General features: G+C 36.9%; 1 protein-coding gene across 6 annotated transcripts in view; it reads right to left on the bottom strand.

Annotated features, from left to right (window-relative positions):
* Positions 1–20,880, bottom strand: part of LOC110973821 (cytotoxic granule associated RNA binding protein TIA1-like) — a 73,799-nt gene that overhangs the window by 16,936 nt on the left and 35,983 nt on the right. For 4 of the 6 annotated variants that reach the window (XM_022224946.2, XM_022224947.2, XM_022224949.2 and 1 more), the window contains 3 exons: positions 18,010–18,061; positions 14,093–14,113; positions 7,988–8,075 (listed from right to left, as the gene is read on the bottom strand). In XM_022224946.2, the coding sequence (XP_022080638.1) occupies positions 7,988–8,075; positions 14,093–14,113; positions 18,010–18,061 (161 nt within the window). The remainder of the gene's footprint in view (positions 1–7,987; positions 8,076–14,092; positions 14,114–18,009; positions 18,062–20,880) is intronic. The other 2 variants (XM_022224948.2, XM_022224951.2) reach the window with 1 other exon arrangement.

Below are 20,880 nucleotides of genomic sequence, written 5' to 3'. Positions count from 1 at the left end.
TCTCTCCCGTTTTGATTAATAATCACTAGCAATCATTAGTGTGTTAGCTACTTGAAGGCCACCTTGAATGATTCGATGGCACAAAGTATGGAAATTATTCCAAGTGTAGAAAGGGGCTGTAAACATTTTTCTAAAAGTAAAAATATGGCAAAGCATTAATGTGAAAATCACATGAAATTTCAGAATTAAATACAAAGGGTGGTCTAATTTATTATTAGAAATAATTAAGACTTGTGCTTGAAGAATCAAATCAAAGAAATGTAAGAATCAAAGAAGCAAGGAAAGATAAAAAAAGACACGTAAAAGCATCATGAAGTATTTCAAAGGAATATTATTTTTGAAAATGAAAGGGAATATCAAATACAATTTTAAAAGTATGGTACAAAGAAAAGTCATACAAAGTAAGGATGATCTAGGAACTATGGTTCCGACTGTCCCTGCACGCTGAGAAGCATGGCTCTGAAAATTTGGGGAAAACATGACAAACATATATCGCTTTAAGGGTTTAATCAGTTGTCAAAAAGAAACCATTTGGAACAGTAAATCAAATAATAAGAATGTTTAACTGTAAAAACATAAATAATACAGTAAATAAGAAATTGTAGCCATAAAGAAACTTTTATGATTTTTCAAAAACACTGAAGCACATTTAATAGTTTCAAGATAATGAAATGAAAACTGTTAAGATAGAAAAATGTATGAAAAGATATTTTTTTACAGACATTTAACTGTAAAAACGAATTTTCAAGGTTTGTTCCATTGGCTTGTCCGGTGATTTTGGATGTTATTTGTTTTAAAAAGGCAGTGACATATCGACTGAGGGATGAAAAAGGTGAAACATTATTATATACATGAACAACGAAATGATGAACATATCACGTATAGATCACATGACTGCATTCCGTTGTCTATTTGGAGTGTCATCGTTGTGAATAAAGTTTAGATTTTGGACTTGTACAGGCCACAGTCTGATTACTCTATTAGCTAGATTTGCTGCTTGATACCTTGTGATATCTACACATTACACATGGTGTATAAATTCACCAGGGAATACGCAGTTAGGATGTCCAACCTTGAGTTTGGTGCACTGACTTGTGGATGTGGCATGTGAATTGCAGGTCAGTTAAGTGCATGAATAGGTGCAATCAAGCATATAATGACAGAATAAGATACTCAACATTCCATAAAGATGGACAGCTTCGGAACATTGAACACACATATACTTGTCTGTTGCCTGTAACACAGTATACAGACATGAACTCCTATAATTTATCCTGAAAAGACACACTAGGGATAGCAACAACTTAACAACAGAAATGTAAATGAAAAAATATGAAGCAATACGTTAAAAAATAAGAAAACATGACATTGCCTGAAGAATTGTGGGGAAATATTAACGAAACAGTTAGACTAAAACAGAGCCAGACAAATATAAAACCTGATGTCAATTCTGCAGGAATCTAAAAAAAAAAAGACTGTTGAAAAAAAGATGAATTATTAATGAAAGATGAACTGGAACAAGACAAAGGGAGGAGAGTGCTTTGTCTGCAGAGATGCAAGCATACACATTAACTCCATTCTATAGCTCTCCTTCTTTTCATTTGAGCACATCAGTAAAAACTCTATCACCACAGAATAATTGACATAAAATATTAGACCTGATGACTCAAGCTATTATGCCTGCTACAATGAAATTGCCATTAGTCCATCAAACTGCATTTACAATGTAAACAGCTACTGCCAAGCCACTATTATGACTCCAAGAGGCTTATTTGCTGAAGGAAAAGAGATGTTAAACAAAGGATTACTGTATCTAGTCTGAATGGATGAATGTGACAATAACCTGTAGCATCTTCAACACTATATTCAGAAAACAGGATGGAGAGTTAAAACAGTTCCGTAAAGGGAAAAAATTCACAACATATTCCCACTGCTAGATTTTGTTGTGTTTGGAATGAAGGGAGGACAGACACTTAGATGTTAAACGTGGTAATTATGGTTGGAAAAAGAAACAGTTTTTGTTGTTTTTTTTCAAAACACTACAAATTTATCTCCTGACACACTACTTTAAATATTTTTCCCAGCAGTTGTTTAGATTTACAGATAATTACTCCTGAGGCCTTTCACCATGCTCGTGCTAGTGATGCTTGACAATCGAACGGAAGCCGTACAAACTCCCAACACACTCCCTCTTTGGTATCAAGATACCGTCTCAACACACATTAAATTTGCATCATTAATAAACCCGGCGCCAGGGTTGAGCGTGGAGACACAACCAATACCAATCCTACCTCCATTTCAAATTTATCACACGGGTACGCAGCAATTTTTCACAGCCGTAGAAAACCAGCAAAGTATGAAATTTATATGGAACGGCATGAGCATTCACTTGGCTGGGATATACCGTACACATAATATCGATTACCCATACAAAGGAAAGCAAGGCCACGTGTATAAATAACACACACACATGCAGAAATCCTGAAAACGCTCAACGTGTTGCGATGAATGGGTGGTAAACATTCATTTATAGATTTTCATGGGGGTGTCTTTATACCCAAGCCTAGAAAACTTCTTTACAGATTTGAACACAGGTGTTTTTTGCCATGATTAATCTGATTTTTTACAGAATTTTTTCACTGAACTCTGAATAAAACTGACAACAATTTGGAGGTAAACATAAATGCGCTTGCAACTGACTCTTTTTTGCACCAACAATGCAAATCAGATCTTTGCATATTACAATAAGAAACTCAATCAGTTTAGACAAACCAAAAGAAGCTCAGTTGATTTGGAGGAAAACAGAATTTTGAACCACAAAACTGCAAGACTGAAATCAGTTTTGCCGACTAAATGCAAAAAATACTATACAGTCGAACACAGATAAGAGCACTGTTAATACAAGGTCGTATTAACAACAAGGACAATTTTATGTCCCAATTCTTTGTTTTTCTTTGTTTTCCATGACTGATAATGTAAGGTAACTTTTATAACAAGGTAATTTGTCAAGTCCCAAGGACCTTGATAAAACAGTGTTCCACTGTATTTTCAATTACAGCCTAAACTGCACTATCAAAAGATGAACTAGTTTTACACAAACATGTACATGTAAACCTTCTACATGTACATGTAAACCTTCTACGTGTACATGTAAACCTTCTACATGTAAACCTTCTACATGTACATGTAAACCCTCTACATGTACATGTAAACCCTCTACGTGTACATGTAAACCTTCTACGTGTACATGTAAACCTTCTACATGTAAACCTTCTACATGTACATGTAAACCTTCTACGTGTACATGTAAACCTTCTACGTGTACATGTACATACACATGTATTTCAGTGCACAGTGAAATTTATATTCCAGTGAAATCAAACAAATGCAAAATTAATCCACAGCTTAGTAAAATGAGCATTACCGAACATGAACACGGGTGCATAAACAGGCTAAATAATCAGGTCCCAGTATGTCTTTCTTGACAACGAATCTTTGCGACCTTTTTCCGAACAATACAGAAGCATTGCTACCAGTTAAAAAGACTAGACCAGTGCTCAATGAGGCATGCATGAAAATGTAGATGTATGACCATGGGTACAAACTCCACAGCAGTAATGACCCATTCCATCCACACTTGATCTCCCCTTACCCTTCTCCGCTTTTCATCTCCTCTTCCAAAATAAATACCTGCTGATTAGAATGGTCCACAATTTACAATCATGTAGAAAGAAATTCTGACCAGTTCTTAGCTCAACACTGGTTTATCACGCGTGCCAAAGGGATCTATTAAAATTAACATTTGTCAAGCACTTACACCTGAAAGACCTGAATAAGTAGCCTATGTGTACACATTAAACATTGGAAAATAAAATACCAATAATTGCTCTTTCAACATGTTATCATTGCATGATAAATTGAGCATAACCAAGGTACTGGAATTTTTAACATAATGATAATATCCAACACCAGCTTCATTAAGTGCAATCGATGTGGTATCATCAAGCCTGGCTGATTCAAATACCCCCGTGTATCTTTCAAACATGCCAGAGAAAAAAAAGGAAGAGAAATTCAAGCAGAGGGCAAAAAAATGTGCATTCGGTTTTGGGAGATACTGAGACAAATTCACACAATTTACACTTGACGCAGTATTGCCTGTATTGGTGCAGCACACTCTAGCTATATGAGTGCATGTAGCTATATTTAGAAACAATGCTTCAGGGCCCCCATGAGATGATATCCATTTCTTCTGAGAAGCATTAAATATAGAACACTGTTATTCCAAACTGTTCTTTCCCACCAATACTAATCAATAATATCAACTAAGTTATGATATGGTAAGACCTTTTGTGACAATAAGGTTTAGAGTTGTGATGATGTTCGCATACCATGATCAACCAGACAGAATGTCTTACCATGGTTCAACGTAACCAGTCAGTAGGATTCACCCTGATCACAAACCCACAATCCTTCTACAAGCATTTACTTGGAACTTGTCGTGGAAGTCACGTACACCATCAAAACCACTCATCAGGAAGCGTGCAGTGCTAAAGTGTGTTGTCACTTCACTAGGGGCTAAGAGGGAAAAGTCACTCCTCTTGGCAACAGATGCCAACTCGATGATTGTATCTATCTGTTCAACATTTCAGATGTGCTGAGTTTAAAGGGAATCAGGTCTGAATCTTTGATTAAGCCTCAGACTGGAGGCACTGACCTCAATGAGGGGATGCTAAAGGATCAGGGAGGTGCATTCTACACTGTACATGCAACTGTTGGTTCCTGTGTCTTCTGACCAAAGGATACAAGAAATCTGCAGGAAGGGAATAATGCAGATTTATAGATTTATGTGCCGAGTGACTTTCAGATGGCTCATATTGTGTAGATGTCTAAAGGTATCGTTACATCTTCATCACCACTGCCATCCTCAAATGTTATCACTGCCCCCCTTTTTGTCATGTTAGAATCATCACACCATCCTCATCATCACCAATGACTCCACTGTCACCGTCATCATTAGTGCTACCAGTACTTTCAGTTTCGTCACTGTCTTCATCATCATGACAATGACAATCACTCTCCATTACCACTTCAGGAATCATTTCCATCCTCAATGATCTTGAGTAACTTTCCAATTTATCTTTTACCACCCACCAACCTCAAACATCTGAGGTAAACATCCAATCTCCAGGTAATCTTTCACAATCCAAAATCAATTAAGAAACCTCTATTCCCTCCTATACACCATGCCCTTCCTCTTCAATCATTTCCCTGGGTAGGTATTCACAATGCACCACATAATAAACTGAACCAGCATTGTAAACAGATCATTTGACACGTTTCCATCCAGGGCTCCAATACTTCTCTACCGTAAAATGAGCCTTTTGATATTCTTGTCTTGGCACAGACGTGTTCATGCTTTGTTAACGTGCATATCAAAAAAGTCTCAAAACAAACAACAGCTGCTAGGGTTGCACAATTTGCAAGCACATGCAGGCCTGGAGGTGGTAGTATTTTCTTTCTTCGCTTTTGCCTCTACCGCTAATCATTTTGGAATTGTTAGGTTTTGATGAGGACATCTACGAGCGGTGCTTGTAAAGTGAGTGGGTTAGAATAACAGGGACAGGAAAGTGATACTACGTGGATGATTTGAGGCAAGAGAGAGAGGGTGAGAATACAACGCAAAGAAGGAAGACAGAGAGGAATCAAACTGAGACTGATGATGACCGCAAGAAATGTGCAGATAAAAGATGTGAAAGAAAGTAACACAGACTGTCAAACAAACTGCTGAGATGACAGGGTAAGAAGAAAAAGTCTGATTAAGAGACCTAAGAGATGAGGGGAAAACAGTCTAAAAAGCTAGGGAAAGAGGACGGTCAATAAAGACAAAATGAGAACAATTGTAGTAAGTGTCTGAAGCAAAACCTTACACAGACAGTACAGACAACAAAAACACTAAACTGGAAGGTATGCTAGAAAATCAAGACAACCTTAACAGTAAGTTACAATCAAAAAAATTAATTAGGAGTATCTAGCGAGGTGGGTAGGAAACTACCGGTAATACATGTACTTTGCAGTGGAAAGATAATTGGAATGATGGGAATAATTTTTCAGCCTAAAATGGGATAGCATAAATATGATCAGAAATAAATCCAAATGATTTCTGATAATAAATAAAGCAATAATAAAGAATAAAATGTCACAAGACTCACAGGGGTTAACTAAATGAACAAATGCAAGTCTTGAGACAATACAAAACAGACAAATGGATGAACAAGATATCAATGCAGTGGGAATGGCAAGGTTTGTAACAGATGTTATGGCCAGAGTCTGATAAGCATGATGTTTTTAGATCGAGTTTATACTATCTTATCTGAGAACAATAGATAAATTACTGAACCCAACCACAACAGCCTTTAAAATATTCAAAATGTCTCCCTAAATGCATGAAGATCAAAGGCTTGGAAAAGTTGAACACAGCCTCATGCATACTATTAGATTGTATTTATAGGAAATTCTTATCAACATGTCATTATTTTTAACCACATCCTTTTTATTTATGCATATATTAAACATCGCCTCATGAAATTTTAAGTCAAGTAGAAGATTAAGAAAGCTTAAAAAGTTACAGAAACTGTTAAAGCAGGACATATAACAGCAAAAAATAACCAATGGTTAGATTTTTTTCCAGTGGCCCCCCCTTTAAATGGCGATAAAAAGGCATCACTGCTTCTAAAATCAGAGACAAAAATGAAGTCAACTATTCACATTATGGGGAGAAACACAACTGAGTGACATTTCCCCATTTATCAGGCCAGGTTTACCTTCATGAATCAACACATCCGCTGTATCATACACAATGGAAAGAATTCCAATGTAATGCACTCTATTATGTGCATGTATATATAAGTCTGGATAATTTCTGGACACTAACAAACTTGACACTTAACAAATTAGAGTTACATGTATTTATGAGGTCCACTTGACTAAGAAATACACAGATTCAATTCAGAAAGTTTGAATGGATGCAACCAATAATTACATATGTAATTGCAATTTTGCAATTATGCAAAATTTCAGAATATGTGACATGTACCTTCAAAAATATCTCAACGAAATAACGGTATTTATGCAGATATGGATATAAATTTCAAAAATTATATCAGCCATGTGGTAGACAAGTGCTATGATGATTAATTTCAGTTGTATTTGTGCATGTATAAATTAACTACCTGGCATGGGAACAGGACAAAAGCATTTCCTCGTATTTTCAGTGCCAATGATCCCCTTCTCCAAAAGTGTATCAAACAGAAAAATGAAAATATGACATTCTCTCTGTTACAATTGGACTTTTTAAAACTTTACCAAAAAAAAATTCAAAGTATCCATATTTTAAAAAAAAGTCCCAAATCCTGTATGACAAAGTCCAAGATATATGTACAACTTAAAACTACCCTTATGCACTCAAGGAGTCAACTTTGTAACATTTGACTCCAACAAAAAGAGAGTTCCATCCCTTAGGAAATATATCGTGCATATGAAGATTGTTCTAAATTCCACAAAGAGGCTACAGGCTGATTGTGCTTCATTAGATTAACTGAATATAACAGCTGTATGAGATTTACTAATTACTTGCATACATAAATTAATTTATATGGATTGGATTCAGAATAAAAAAGAATACTAGTTTAATTGTTAATTAATATATACTGCGATAGATCCTGGTTTAAAGGACAAATTATTCTTGGTGTGCATATATTTTAATAATATAATTATCTTTCTGTCTTCTCAATGACACTCGTTTTTTAAGTACAGCTCACACTGTACATGTTTGTTAACTTTGTTTCTGATGTGTATTGGAATAGGATGGAGATGAATACATGGAGTTCTATAACTCCACTTCAACAAAAAAATTAATGATATGAAATTGCAACCAAAAGTAAAAGATAAACAAAATTGATGAATGCCAACAACTTATTGTGATACTTACGAAATAGTTCCATAAACGGAAAAGGCATTATAGAGATCAGCTGTCTCTACAGAAGGGTCTAAATCACCAACAAATATATGATGATGACCTGTAGTAAAGACAAAAAAGTACAAAGGTCAAAGGTGAAGCGAAAGTGACAGTGGACACTGGAAAAAAGTTAAGTGGAGCTGGAAAAAGTTTAAAATGGCAGACAAACCACACCCCAAAGTTTGGTTTACATGTACCGCTGCTGTCTGGAAAGTATGCTTCATTGGAACTTTCTCAGCTGGCATTTAGTTCAGGTGATTAATTAGTAACTAATTAATTAGGCACCAAACAACAATAAATATTTCTCTTGAAATGAATGCATGATATCTAGGACATCAATACACCTACAGGTAAGACAACCAATACTGTTTCATGTTTATTCAGCTGATAAAACATTTAAATATGACAGAACTGAGCAAATAATTTTTCACTTGATTTCTTCCCAACACTTCAATTTACCACAACTTGTTTTTAAAAAATCAGTGACCTGCAGATAAAAGATTCAACACTTCGCAAAAGGGAGACCTTTCAATGCTACCAATCTACTTTTATACATAATGCAAAGAACTGCAAAATGCAGTCTGGAAAACTGCCGCCTAAAAGGTCAATGGGAACAGCAACTGGGAATAGCAGATGTACATGAGAAGTGAAGGAAACGGAAGGAAAATGGAACAGAATCGAGAAGGTGGAGCAAAGATATGCAATCTCCACCCTACATCACCATGGTGATACATGATGATAATGATGATGTACATCTCCTAATGGTAATATCTCGTGCAATGTGATATCATGGCAATATAGCATTCACTGCCACGTCATACCTGGCTGGCTAGTCTCATAATATGACCAGTGCTTGACTGAGCATGAGTTGCCCAGGGGCAAAGCATGCTTGATATTACCGACAACCAACCCATCGATGAACCCTTCTCAAGCCCTGGGCAAAGTCTTAGACTCAGCTGAACTGTTTCCCTTACTAAGCCAGACAACCTGATATTTATCACTCCATTTTCATCTGATTCTGATCAAGAAATAAAATCTATGGTGATGCCAAAACTGGAACTACATTATATATTTCTTTCCAACAGTATCATGCCTGTAAGTCTGTGTTTAATCCACCAAAAATAACCAAAGCAACAAACGCTACGTATGATTAGGATTTGTGCATGTACAGTACACTGTACAATTCAAGTCCAGTGAAATATAAAAAAGCTAACACTCATCACAAATTGGATTTTTCCCCCCATTTCTGAACAAACTGAAAACATCGATGAGGTTCTGATTCACAGTGGCAAGTACTGAATCTCTCTGACTGGATTAATGCAGGATATACCATGACTCTCTAATCTCCTACAAATCTGACGTCCTTCCAACATTTGACGATGCGTATCTATGGCGAATTGTTTCAGCAGCTACAGCTGTGAACCTTGATGTGATGGGACAGAGTTCTGGAAGCCATCAATTCATTCAATTGGAGCATAGCACCAAGAATATATAACAAATATTGTCTGACAGTTCTTGCTTTGAACAGGATTGCAAATCTTAATTTCACAAAATCTATGCATGAGTAGATCTTCACATAGGTCATTCCAGGCTACCATCCTGTCTGATTTGAAAACTGTATTAAGCAATTTAGGATGGACAGGGACGACCAAAAGAAAGTGGTCATTGTACTTTTTTAGTCTGTACAACACATGTCCATGTCCAGGGTACCGGTCTCTATGGAATTATCCCTTTAGTCAAGTAAAAGCATCTCTGCAACATTCAACTGAAAAAAAACGAAAAACTGTGTTTGGTTCACCAGTTCAATATTTCTGTAGAGAACGAATGTTAATTAATTCTGCACCATAAAATGACCACTGTGAAACTATTTTTTCTTTTACACTTATTGACCATGTGTAGCATGCTGAGTTTAAGGTACATGCATGTAAAATGTATGTACACGTACAAGTGTGTTGTATCCGTTCTATTTACAGCCATACACCATTTTAATGCAAATTGGCATATCTATTTTTTTGGAGATCACATGTTTGTTGAACCAATAATGCAAGAGGAAATATACACATGTACATCCTCAACAGATATATTAATAGACAAGCATTCAGTTTATTCACATTTCATACAACACTTCAAGGTGTTTTCCTTCCTTGAATAATGGACGCAATTCTCTCTCCATCATACATTGTGCCAAATTTGTCTTCTTGGATGTCATTTTGTCTAGCTGTATGTTTATCAGAGCAAGACATACATGTACATGTACTTGCTGCTAGCAAGAATGATCTAATATATTGCAAATTAATCAAGAAACCCTGTACAAAGTCAGTCCGGAAGCCTCGTATATAATGAGAGAATTATAGCAGGGAACTGACGTATGTTAAATATTCCAGCAAGAGAGGACCAATCCTCTTGCAGAAATACTGAGTTCACCACATTATACTTAGAAGTGAAAGCAGAGGGTGGGGCAGGGGCGGGGCTAAGTGGGTAGGTGTGGGAGTGATGGATAGGTGTGAGGTACAGTAGCACAGAGAGAGAGAGAATGGTGTTTTATGAAACTTTTTTTGTACCTTGTTGGGTTTCTTAATTAACAACCATGACATTTCCTATGAGGTTACAGATGACATCTTGTAATTACCAAGAACAAATTTTAATAAGCTGACACCTAGAAAGCTGAACTTAACCCCTGTAACTCCTCCATTCTATAAATTGATGATTATTTGGAGGTGTTCTGTCAAGACTGGAGAGGTGTTAACACACAAGACAGAGGATTAATGAACAGTTCTTACAACCTGCTGACCTGGTGTGTTAATACATGTCATCCATTGGATCAGCAACCTGATTAAAACGTCAGCTTCACAGCATGAAACCATCAATACATCTCTCCCGGTCATGGCTCCAATTGTCAATGGAAAGTCAGCTCATAAGCTTCAGACATACATGTAATTTCCATTTGCTCTTTTCCTTGAAAGCACCGCTCTTACCCCAAATTCAAAACATGTAAATTGAAATGTCTTACCCTCAAAACAAGTAAAGCAAACACATAAGCTGTATAACATGTTTTCCCTTACACCAACACACATATATTCATGCTGTGATCTCAGCATAAGCTCACTCTGGTTAACATCCCAACGTGTAGTTTTAACACTGTATGCTCAGTGTATGCCCCCCCCCAGGCCTGTGAAAAAGTGTACTCGGGTGGGACTCAAACTCACAACCTCCTGCTTACTAGTGCAGAAGTCTGAACCACTCGACCACCAAGCTTGCTGGTGTCGGCTGGCTGGTTTCGAATCAGATGTAGCAGCAGGTACCGCAAACAAATAAATTAGTATCATTGAAAAATAAAATTCCTGGCCAATGAGCCTACCAGAACAATAATAATTTTTGCAGAAAATCTCTGCCAATTGTTGAAATTGTATGACAACATCAGCCTTAACTCCAGTTTGTCTATCAAGGCATAAAGATTTACCTTAGCACCATAAAAGAATGAACAAGATTGAAAGTCCCCTTGGATGCAAATATGGCCTCAGTGACTATTAGAGACAGGATTCAATGCAATTATCAAGCGGTAATGTGCCAATCATGAATATTTTAAGACAAAGAGTCAGTAGGGTCAGTCTCTCCTTCTGGTTTGATGAGGTTTGCCAGGAAGACGAAGGTGTTACTCCAAGAAGATATGACCCGCAAAACTCATCGACTAGGCAGGTCTAAAGGAGGTGGCATGGCATCTTAATAGCACCACTGGCATACCCCAGCAATTCCCACAAGTCCTTTGCAGCTTTAGCCCCCTTGGTGTGAAAACCAACCAGTATTGCATGCAATACTCAACATCAAGGAGCTAACTGTAGTTTCATCCCTGGCATAACAATTCATGGCTTCTTTCCTCCCCCCCTCCTCTCTCTCTCCAGATGAAGTTCAGTCTTGATGGATGTACATGTAAATGATTCTCATTATTCTGGTAATGATAACGTGGAATTCCAATATGACTAACAACTGCTCTAACGTTATAAAAAATTAAACAACTTTTGCATTTTACATGTAAACATTTTTAATATTTCTTTTACATTTTTTTGCAATCTAGAAAGACCACAAACGAGTCACAAATGAAACCATTTGAAATGATGGCTGTCAAATTTAATTAAGAGACTTTCTCAATTTAAAATGAACTTCTTTTTTAAATCTCACAATTTTATAAAACTGATGAACATATCTGCAATTTTTGGGGTAAGATAAGTCTTATAATTTTTACAGGTACAGGTAACCCTGGTCGTGTATATGTGAAGAAGATACTATGCTTCAAAGAGCAGGAAAGAGAAAAGCAGTAATGGAGATGATAAGCATGATTGTTCTCTATGAATGCATAAACAGTACTATTCTATGCTCAGAGGAAAAGTGCAAATCCAATTTCCACAAGTGATTGTTTGTTCATCTAATAACACAGGTAGAGTAATTGATCTGAGGTTATGAGGGGGTTACTAGGTACATGTATAACAATGAAGTCACTTGCTGCTTAGATCAATGTTAACTGCTTCATCAATCAATTAACACCTCTGACACTTTTCTGGTGATATCATTGTCAATCCTATGCTGGAATTGTTGTAGTTGAGCAGGTCAGTAGGACCTGTCACAGAGAGTCAAATTCAGACTTTGTAACCATTCTCAGTAGCACGAAGTGAACACCTGCTCAGTTGTGTCTTGAGGCAAGGGAGCACCACCTGATGGTTGGAATTGTTCAATAATGCAACAAACTCACCAGGGAGTCAGCTCTTCATGCTAAAGCAGTGACTTCCCAATTCAATAAACCATGCAGTGTTGATAACTTATAAATAACAAGCTTGAATAAGCCTTGAAGGAGCTACTATTAACTGTTACACTATAATCATTACTTCCATCAATTTACCATTGACAGAGATAATCCTTTGAAATTCTCTGACTAGAAATTGCTGGAATATTAATCAATCAATGCCATTAATTGCACATTGGTTTCTCATTACAAGCATTCATCGCATGTCACTCATCCCAGGAACATTTACTATGTGATGCAATTATATCTCTAAACCGAATTTCAATAAAAAAACATATACTTCTTCATGTAAATCATTCACCACTTTAGAAAAAAAATAAAATACCTGCCTGTATATATGAGCCTATTCAAAGTTAACTCACAAAAAATAGAAATGTGCCATTTTTTAATATCATTGCCCAACAACTCCCTTAGACATCAGAAATGGAACTCATGCGAGCCCTTGTTCTATTTTTAGCATCTCTATAATTGCCTGAACCCCTATTCCTAATGTCTGCATTGTGACAGACCCCATGCTCAATATTTTACCACGTTGAACTGTGAAATTTGACAGCAGTCTCTCTGTACAGTCAATGTGTGAGGTATTATCTAAGCCAACTGAGCTGGAATATATGTACTTTAATGTCTACTTGGCCTCAAGTCATTTTCAAAACACCTTGAGAAGAGGCCAATGTTTTTTCCAAAATGCAAGGATTCCATCAAAATACTTTTTAGAATAGTAAGCAATTCTTCAGAAACGACCTGTTTTCTGCTAGATTCCCCCAGTCAATTAACAGGAATTAATGATGACGTACATGTATTTGTAAAGAAAACACAGAAGTGTCCACCAATAAATTTTTCAAAAGGAAAATGGCTCCTCCAGTTTAAACAGAAGGCTTCTGATTATAAGCTCATTTATATAATAAATAAATAACTTCTGAGTTAGCACTAATTATTGAACCTGCTATTGAGGCACAAGTCACATCCATATGATTTAGTGGGCACAGTACTTGTCAAAGAGATATTATAGTGTTTCAAAGGTTTCTGACCAATGTTACCCTTTCTCCAGGTACCATTTCATGAGGGTCTTTCCATTTAGAGACCCTCAAATCCTTTTTAGATGATTAATCTTGCAGTGTGTCTGGAGCTAATCATGGCAGGTCAGGGAAAAATCATGAATTGCCACACCAAACTGTATTCAGACAAACAGCACATTTCAGATACAGTATATCAGTTTCCTGGGGTAAAGCTTTAGACTCAATCTGTTTTATTAAATGGTTAATGAATAAGTGAAGAAATTTTACCTGAAATGATCTGACGATGAACTGTTGGCAAAATATAAGAAAAATAAAAGGAATTTTTAAAACATGAATAGGAAGTTAAATTTCGAAACATTTTCAAGAAGAATCTTAGAGACATCAGAAACAAATAACACAAATAATAACATTTCCTAAACCTGAAGCATTTTGATGATTAAGTAAATCCATTTATAATAAATAAATGGGTGTTTCAATGAATAGAAGTGTACATGTGATGTACAGCTATGCATCTGAATCCTAGAGCCACATGTATTCCAATTCTCAACTCCTAACCTAACCCCATCCCCCCAGTCCACCAAGCTCATCATCATCTGCAGGAGAAATACATGCTCCTTGACATCTCAAGAGGTATACCTTCCACGTACAAGTGGCATATCATGTTTACATGGTCTAGTACCATTTACCATTTTGGTCTAGGCATAATTCATAAGAGGAACTTTACTTCCCCTATGCAACCCCCAACCGTCCTCTCTGTCGGTCAACTCAACGCCCCTCGGATGTTGACAAGCTCTTCACACTGATGTTGTGACATGATTAATACACCAGGTGCCAAACTAGAAGTCCTCTGGAATAATTTCAGATGGACAAATAACTGCTTATGATCAAACCCAGGAGGGGTGGGAAAAAAAGAGAAGAAGGTCAAAATGAAACCCTTTGGGTCAAAAATTACTGCAAATGCAAGATTGCAACGTCAAAATCTGATCATACAGGAGAAATCAAAACCTTCGTGATTGAGGAGTGGTTGAGCTGATAATAACATTCACATGTGGAAGATGCTTCAATCTAAGATAAGACAGTTATAGAGCAAGGGTGCTTCTGAAAACATGAGTCAAATTCACATTGGCTTGTGGGTATTGACGTTGGTCTGTAGTGACAACACGTGTAATGTGGTGTGTCTAGACATTGAGCTTGTGTTGAGTTCTCAGAACAGCCAGGATAAATACTTCCAAGTGCCTGTCAGTGTCACTTTGCTTAGAGAAATAAGTTTATTCTTTCTCAACATGGTCCATTTACATGTAGCAACACTACACGCATGTTGTTTAAGAACTATAAGGATAGTTTTAACCCTTCCTCTCCGATTTTCCTACTTTGTCCAAAGCATTTCAACGTTTGCACATTAGTCAACAGCCTGTCAAAGAGCAAGGGTGGAAGAAGGGTCACCTTGAGAAGGAGCAGAGGAAGAGGAGTGACAGACGGCTTGTTAACACTTCACTCCTTCATGTCAAAGCAATCTCATTCCTGAATCATAATACTGTCATTCTGAAGCATATGATCACAGTCAAGGAGACAATCCAAACTACCTATATATCACTCAGAAATTAACCCTTCCTCGTCTCCAGGTAGACCAAAGCCTCAAGTCCAAGGGTCAGCCGTGAAGAAGCGATTAAGACCATCCGTAATAACATCTACCATGGTCACATCCACGTCTGGATTGTCAATCATTGCTCTAATGATGCTTTTATTTGTCCTTATACACACTACAGATTATCATTAGTCTACTGGTTATATGTCTGCTATAAATCCTTCAAGATATGGAAAGGATGGAAGTATTTTATGTCCCTAAGACTTGAAGTTTGGCATAGAGCACACGAAATGATATATGTCACCATTAAAGCAATTGGTAATTGCAATATACATGTACAGTGCATCAAGCACCAAGAATTCTTGGTACATGTGTACTGGTACAGTTCACCCAATGATCAGACAGTACAATGAACATACAGTATCAGATCTACACACACACTGGTAGGTGCTGGTACATGCACATACATGTACATGTAGATATAGCGCTGATAGTGCCTTCCAAAGGCTCTGCCTCAACAATTCTACAGTACCAGAGTAATCAGAGGAGGAATGGGTAACCAATTCCGTAGGTTTTTATTGCCAACGGGGGATCAAGCAAAATGACCTGCATACATGTACTGCAGCTGAATGACAAATTGTACAGTTGCCACAAAAATTGCCATTTAGGCGTACATCACACTTAATTTATCTCCAACTTCATTTTCCCTCTTATAATTCTCTGATGGACAAATGTGGCTTTGTGTAAAGCATGCCGCTGAAAAAACTACATGAATTAAAAATTCCTACTAGACTCACTCATCAAAGGTAAAAAATACTTCCTAAATCTCCTTAACAAGCATTTGAAATAATCTCAAGGGGCTGCTTCAAACATTTTAAAACTTACCTCAAAATTAAAATGAAACTCAAGCAATCAAATAAGAACTTTCTACAGCTCAGGTGAATTTAGATATGCACAAGAATAGCTACTTTCTAAGCAACAAATTGATTGGTAATTTGACAGTTTTCAACAATTCTGTATTTCAAATAGTGGTATTATATAGAAGGTACACTTTTACAGGAGATTCAACCTGCTTTCTATACTACAGAAGGTACATGTAGCAGACCAACAAGAGAGATGGGAGTGCTCATTTCCTTTAACTTTCAGAATCCATAACAGACAATTTGTTTTGTACCCAGAAATTATGACATCTTACAAAATAAAATCTAACTGTAGAAACCAAAAACATGTCTGCATGCAAATGTAGCACCTGAAAAAATACAGCCTTGAATCTTCTACATTACACATACAGCCTACCCTATGAACAGGAAATGTTTGCTGCCGAAAAGACAATGTTGCTAGAGAAACCCAGCAGATCACACATATTCAGTGGATACAGATGTCTAGATTCTGGGGCTAACTTTCATGCATGGCAAACATAAGCTTCAGCTGACCTAGAATCAGGGAAGTCGTGCTCCATGGATTCTGGGAGCTCATTGATATACATACAGTAGTACGCATTGTTATAGAAAGACGGAGAAAAAGATCCAAAAGGATCCTGAGAATGATCTTACTCGCCTGACTAGAGAGATATACATGCACATATTAAAAATGACTACTTTCCAGTTTGTTTGCGGCTTTGGGGGTAACTTCATCTGTCCAGCTCAAAAAGGCTTCAGTCACTTTGATTCTGATGAACATGTACTCATGCAGTCAAGCAATAATGAGATTTGTACTTTGTGGTTCTTTGCAATGTGAGCATGTGTGATACTGAGTAGTAATGTGTGGAAAATACGTACTTCATCACATCCTACATGTACATGTTGGACCTACCTACACCATTTACAATGTCTTAGTACTTGACCCAGAATTGTGGTCCATGGTAGCATGTCTCATTGTATTACTCACTACTTCTTCTAACAGTGACAACAATGTTAAGACAAGACTCAACCAGCAGTAAGAAATCAAGCAGCTGAGTTTTCATATTCATCAAAAATACTGGCAGGCATATACATGTAGTTCCTGAATGCTGACGCAAAGCTGAATTTAGCGACAGATGTCACTGTAACACTAAGTCTAATAATATCGTACCCATCCCTCTCCAGTTGCAGTATGAGTTTACATTCTGAAACAAATAATGGTTTCCACTACACCAAACTACCAGCAACTTGTTATGGTATTTAAAACACATGCATCTGTACAACAGGCAGGCTTGTATGAAAGTGGGTTCGTTGGGTAAGTTTATATGGAGATAACTTCAAATACATGTAACTTCAAGTACATGTACAGTAATGTGCAAGAAGAAAAGTGTAGTCAGAAGCAAGTAAAAACTAAAGGAAAGAAATGAAAGAAACATCCTGCCTCATGACCAAAACAAATAAAATTGACAACCAGAAGAAATGCAGCAAGAAATATACCATTAATCGTGCAACTCTGCGTAACATGTAACATATAGGTTTAAGCCGTAAGCCCCAATTGTTACAAAGTGACGATTATTTCACTATTTTCTTTTACTTTGATTCTGAGCAACCAGCACATTAAGGTGTTTGCAAAAATATGAATTTAGCCCAAACATTGCCTCTTATTTGACAAATCCCCAGTCAAGGCACCACATACTTACCACTGGTATCTTTTTTTGCACTTGGTGTAGTAGCCCAGTTTACTTTGATATCCTGGAAAAAAAAAAACACAAATAAAAGGACACATTAAAATCAAAATGCATGAAGAATGCAAACAACTGAAATCTATATTAAGGTTCAGCTTTTTAATACACGTACATGTATGTACAGTACTTTAACATATTCTGATATCTTCAGCAATCAACTTAAGAGGGTTCCTGGGGCTGAGAAAAACACGTGAACCATTCCCAACAAACTGAGACTGAATTTCTAGAATACGCCCACGTTGTTTAAGTTTTAAATTGCTGTTCAGTACATCTCCAACAGGTGATGTACATGTACATAGACTCAACAGTGGCAATCTTTACAGGATTCTAAGACCCCCTCAACAAAAAAACAAAGAATCTATTCTGTGCTGCATTGTTTAAAAATTATGTAAGTCGGCTGCTTGTGAAAGACAACTGGAGTTAATCATTTAAGGTTATATTTAACAACATTTATACAAGTCCAGAACAATTTGCATTTTTACAACATTATTTTTCAACCGAACAGCAAGAAATATATACAATGAACACACATGCATGCAGTATATAAATTTACTGTGCATGTACATGTATGTTCATTATTGCTTAAATAGATCTTACTGTAAGTTTATTATAATGAATGTTTTATGCCAGGGTAATACCATGTATTCAAATCTATGAATGATTTATAGAAATGGCTCATTCCGGACACTTCTGTTTAAATTATTCAAAGTTGCTGGTACCTTTGCACATACATATACTCTGCAGTTAAATGTTGGTGAGCTTGCCAAATTTGAGCAAGCAGACCACTGAACTTTCCAATACTATGTAAGTACATGTACTTCCATACCAGCACACACAAACACACACACACAGAAGGGAAATAAAATTTGTAGATGAAAATTCGTAGATCATCATATGCTTATCATAAATTAGTCCAGGCAAATTAACAGGTGCACTTGAGTGCAACGTGGCACTACACAATTTAAGACAACAGGTTGTTTTGTGATAAACTGAAACTGAGCTCAGCTCCAAATTTCTGCAGCAACAGCTGTTTTAACCATAACTGTTCCCAGCACAGCTCGCTCTTTTTTTAAATACTTTAATCAAAATCTACTGGGCATATTGTTAGATCTACATGTACAAACATGACCATACTCCAACTGTGCAGGGTAAGGCTTGGCCAAGGGGCTTCAAAGATCCAAGCTTGAGGGGTTTTTTACACAAATGGAACCACAAAGAGCTTTTTCGTGTAAACCATGTATGAACCAGAGTCCCCTCCATTTATTTTACCGGGGGATATCCAACATAAGCTAATGATTTTTGTTAACATCCCTTGAGGATCAGGGAGCAGGCCTACAAATCATGGGCCGTATGGTTCAGCAACACAACAGCGCTTGAAGGGTCTGTCTTAAATCCTCATCAAATTTCAAAGCGTTCATTGATGGTTCACCATGAGGAAGCGGCATGGTGTCTGATGTGGAAACCCTGGGCGGCACTGGGGAATCAGTCAAGTGCTCGCTGGAGATCCAAAGAGCTCCTAAATATTGCCGCTCGTATCATCTTTTGTTTAGGATAGGAAAAAGCAGTGATGAAAGGACTGGATCTACCTGGCCACCAACATCTTTCCACAACACAGAACAGCAAGCTATTAGTGTACGGGATGTCTTGTATTAGAAAGAAATCTGGTGGCAAGAGCTATTTTAGTTGATATTACTGCCAAGATTCTGAGTAGCGCAATAACACTCAGGTGTAAACCTGTAAAGAATTTTCAAATAACACATTATTATGTTTCTGTAATAATCCAAACAGACTTAAAGTCAAATTACCAAGCGATACCCACCACGCATAGTATCCATCATCTAATCATCACGTTCATCTATTATTCTTAAGGATATTGTTTAGTTCCATTAGGCTTTATGTTTCCTGTACATCAGATGGCATCAACTACACTACCGACCTGACGACCTTGTCTGAACGTGCCATTATCGTAACTTGTTTTGCACTGCATTCTGTCAGACGCTACTCTGCAGCCAATCTCTTGTTGGCGATCAGAACACAAACCCTCAAATTCCCTGACAGATGACATGGGGAAGACCTTGGCACACCTTCAATCAACATGGAACTGTTTGTTGTGTAAAGTTCTATGTCTCTGCTATTTGCGTTCTATTATATTTCACATGTTTCAATAAACAAAGGCTTTTTCTAAAGATTTTAATTTTGAACATCTTCGTTGTCAAAGGATTAACAGTAGTTGTGTGATTTAATTACTAATAAAATTGTGATTAACAGTGATAAATTAGCAATACCTTCACATGTTTGCTTCTCATAAAAATTATTTGTTGACATTGTTGAATTGCACAAGAAAAATTACTTTAAATGGCTTTTATGTTGACATGGTTTCAGGAAATCAGCCATTCAACATGGCAGGAGACAACTACATGTACACGTAAATCCTCTCAAACCTTGGCTATTATTCTTCCTAGGAAGATACAGTATAACTTCGATTCTGAATGTCTTTTCTCAAAGACTAAAGCCCTCATAATAACCACCATAATCTGGATGGGAATAAATGCACAAATTTGAAAGCCAAGTATCAGCACTCTGCACTACAGATCCTCCAGTAAAACGTTAAGAGGTACACGTAGTCATCTTTGTGTTTGTGCTGATTCAGGTTTTCTTCCAATACTAGTAGCACTGCCATCATGATCATCAAAGCTAACCATCTGAAGGAATACAAAATCACTTTTGAAAAGTTACCCATTAGAAAATCTAATGTCACAATCTTTTGGGGATTCGATTTAACTTCTAGTGTCGTTTTAAGTGATATCTTCTCAAATATCACTTTGG

The sequence above is a fragment of the Acanthaster planci genome, linkage group LG13, assembly GCF_054643075.1.
Source record: "Acanthaster planci isolate LZ-2023a linkage group LG13, COTS_SCS, whole genome shotgun sequence".
Lineage (NCBI taxonomy): Eukaryota > Metazoa > Echinodermata > Asteroidea > Valvatida > Acanthasteridae > Acanthaster > Acanthaster planci.
Note: the sequence above shows the minus strand (reverse complement) of the source record. Positions and strands in the feature narration are given on the sequence as shown.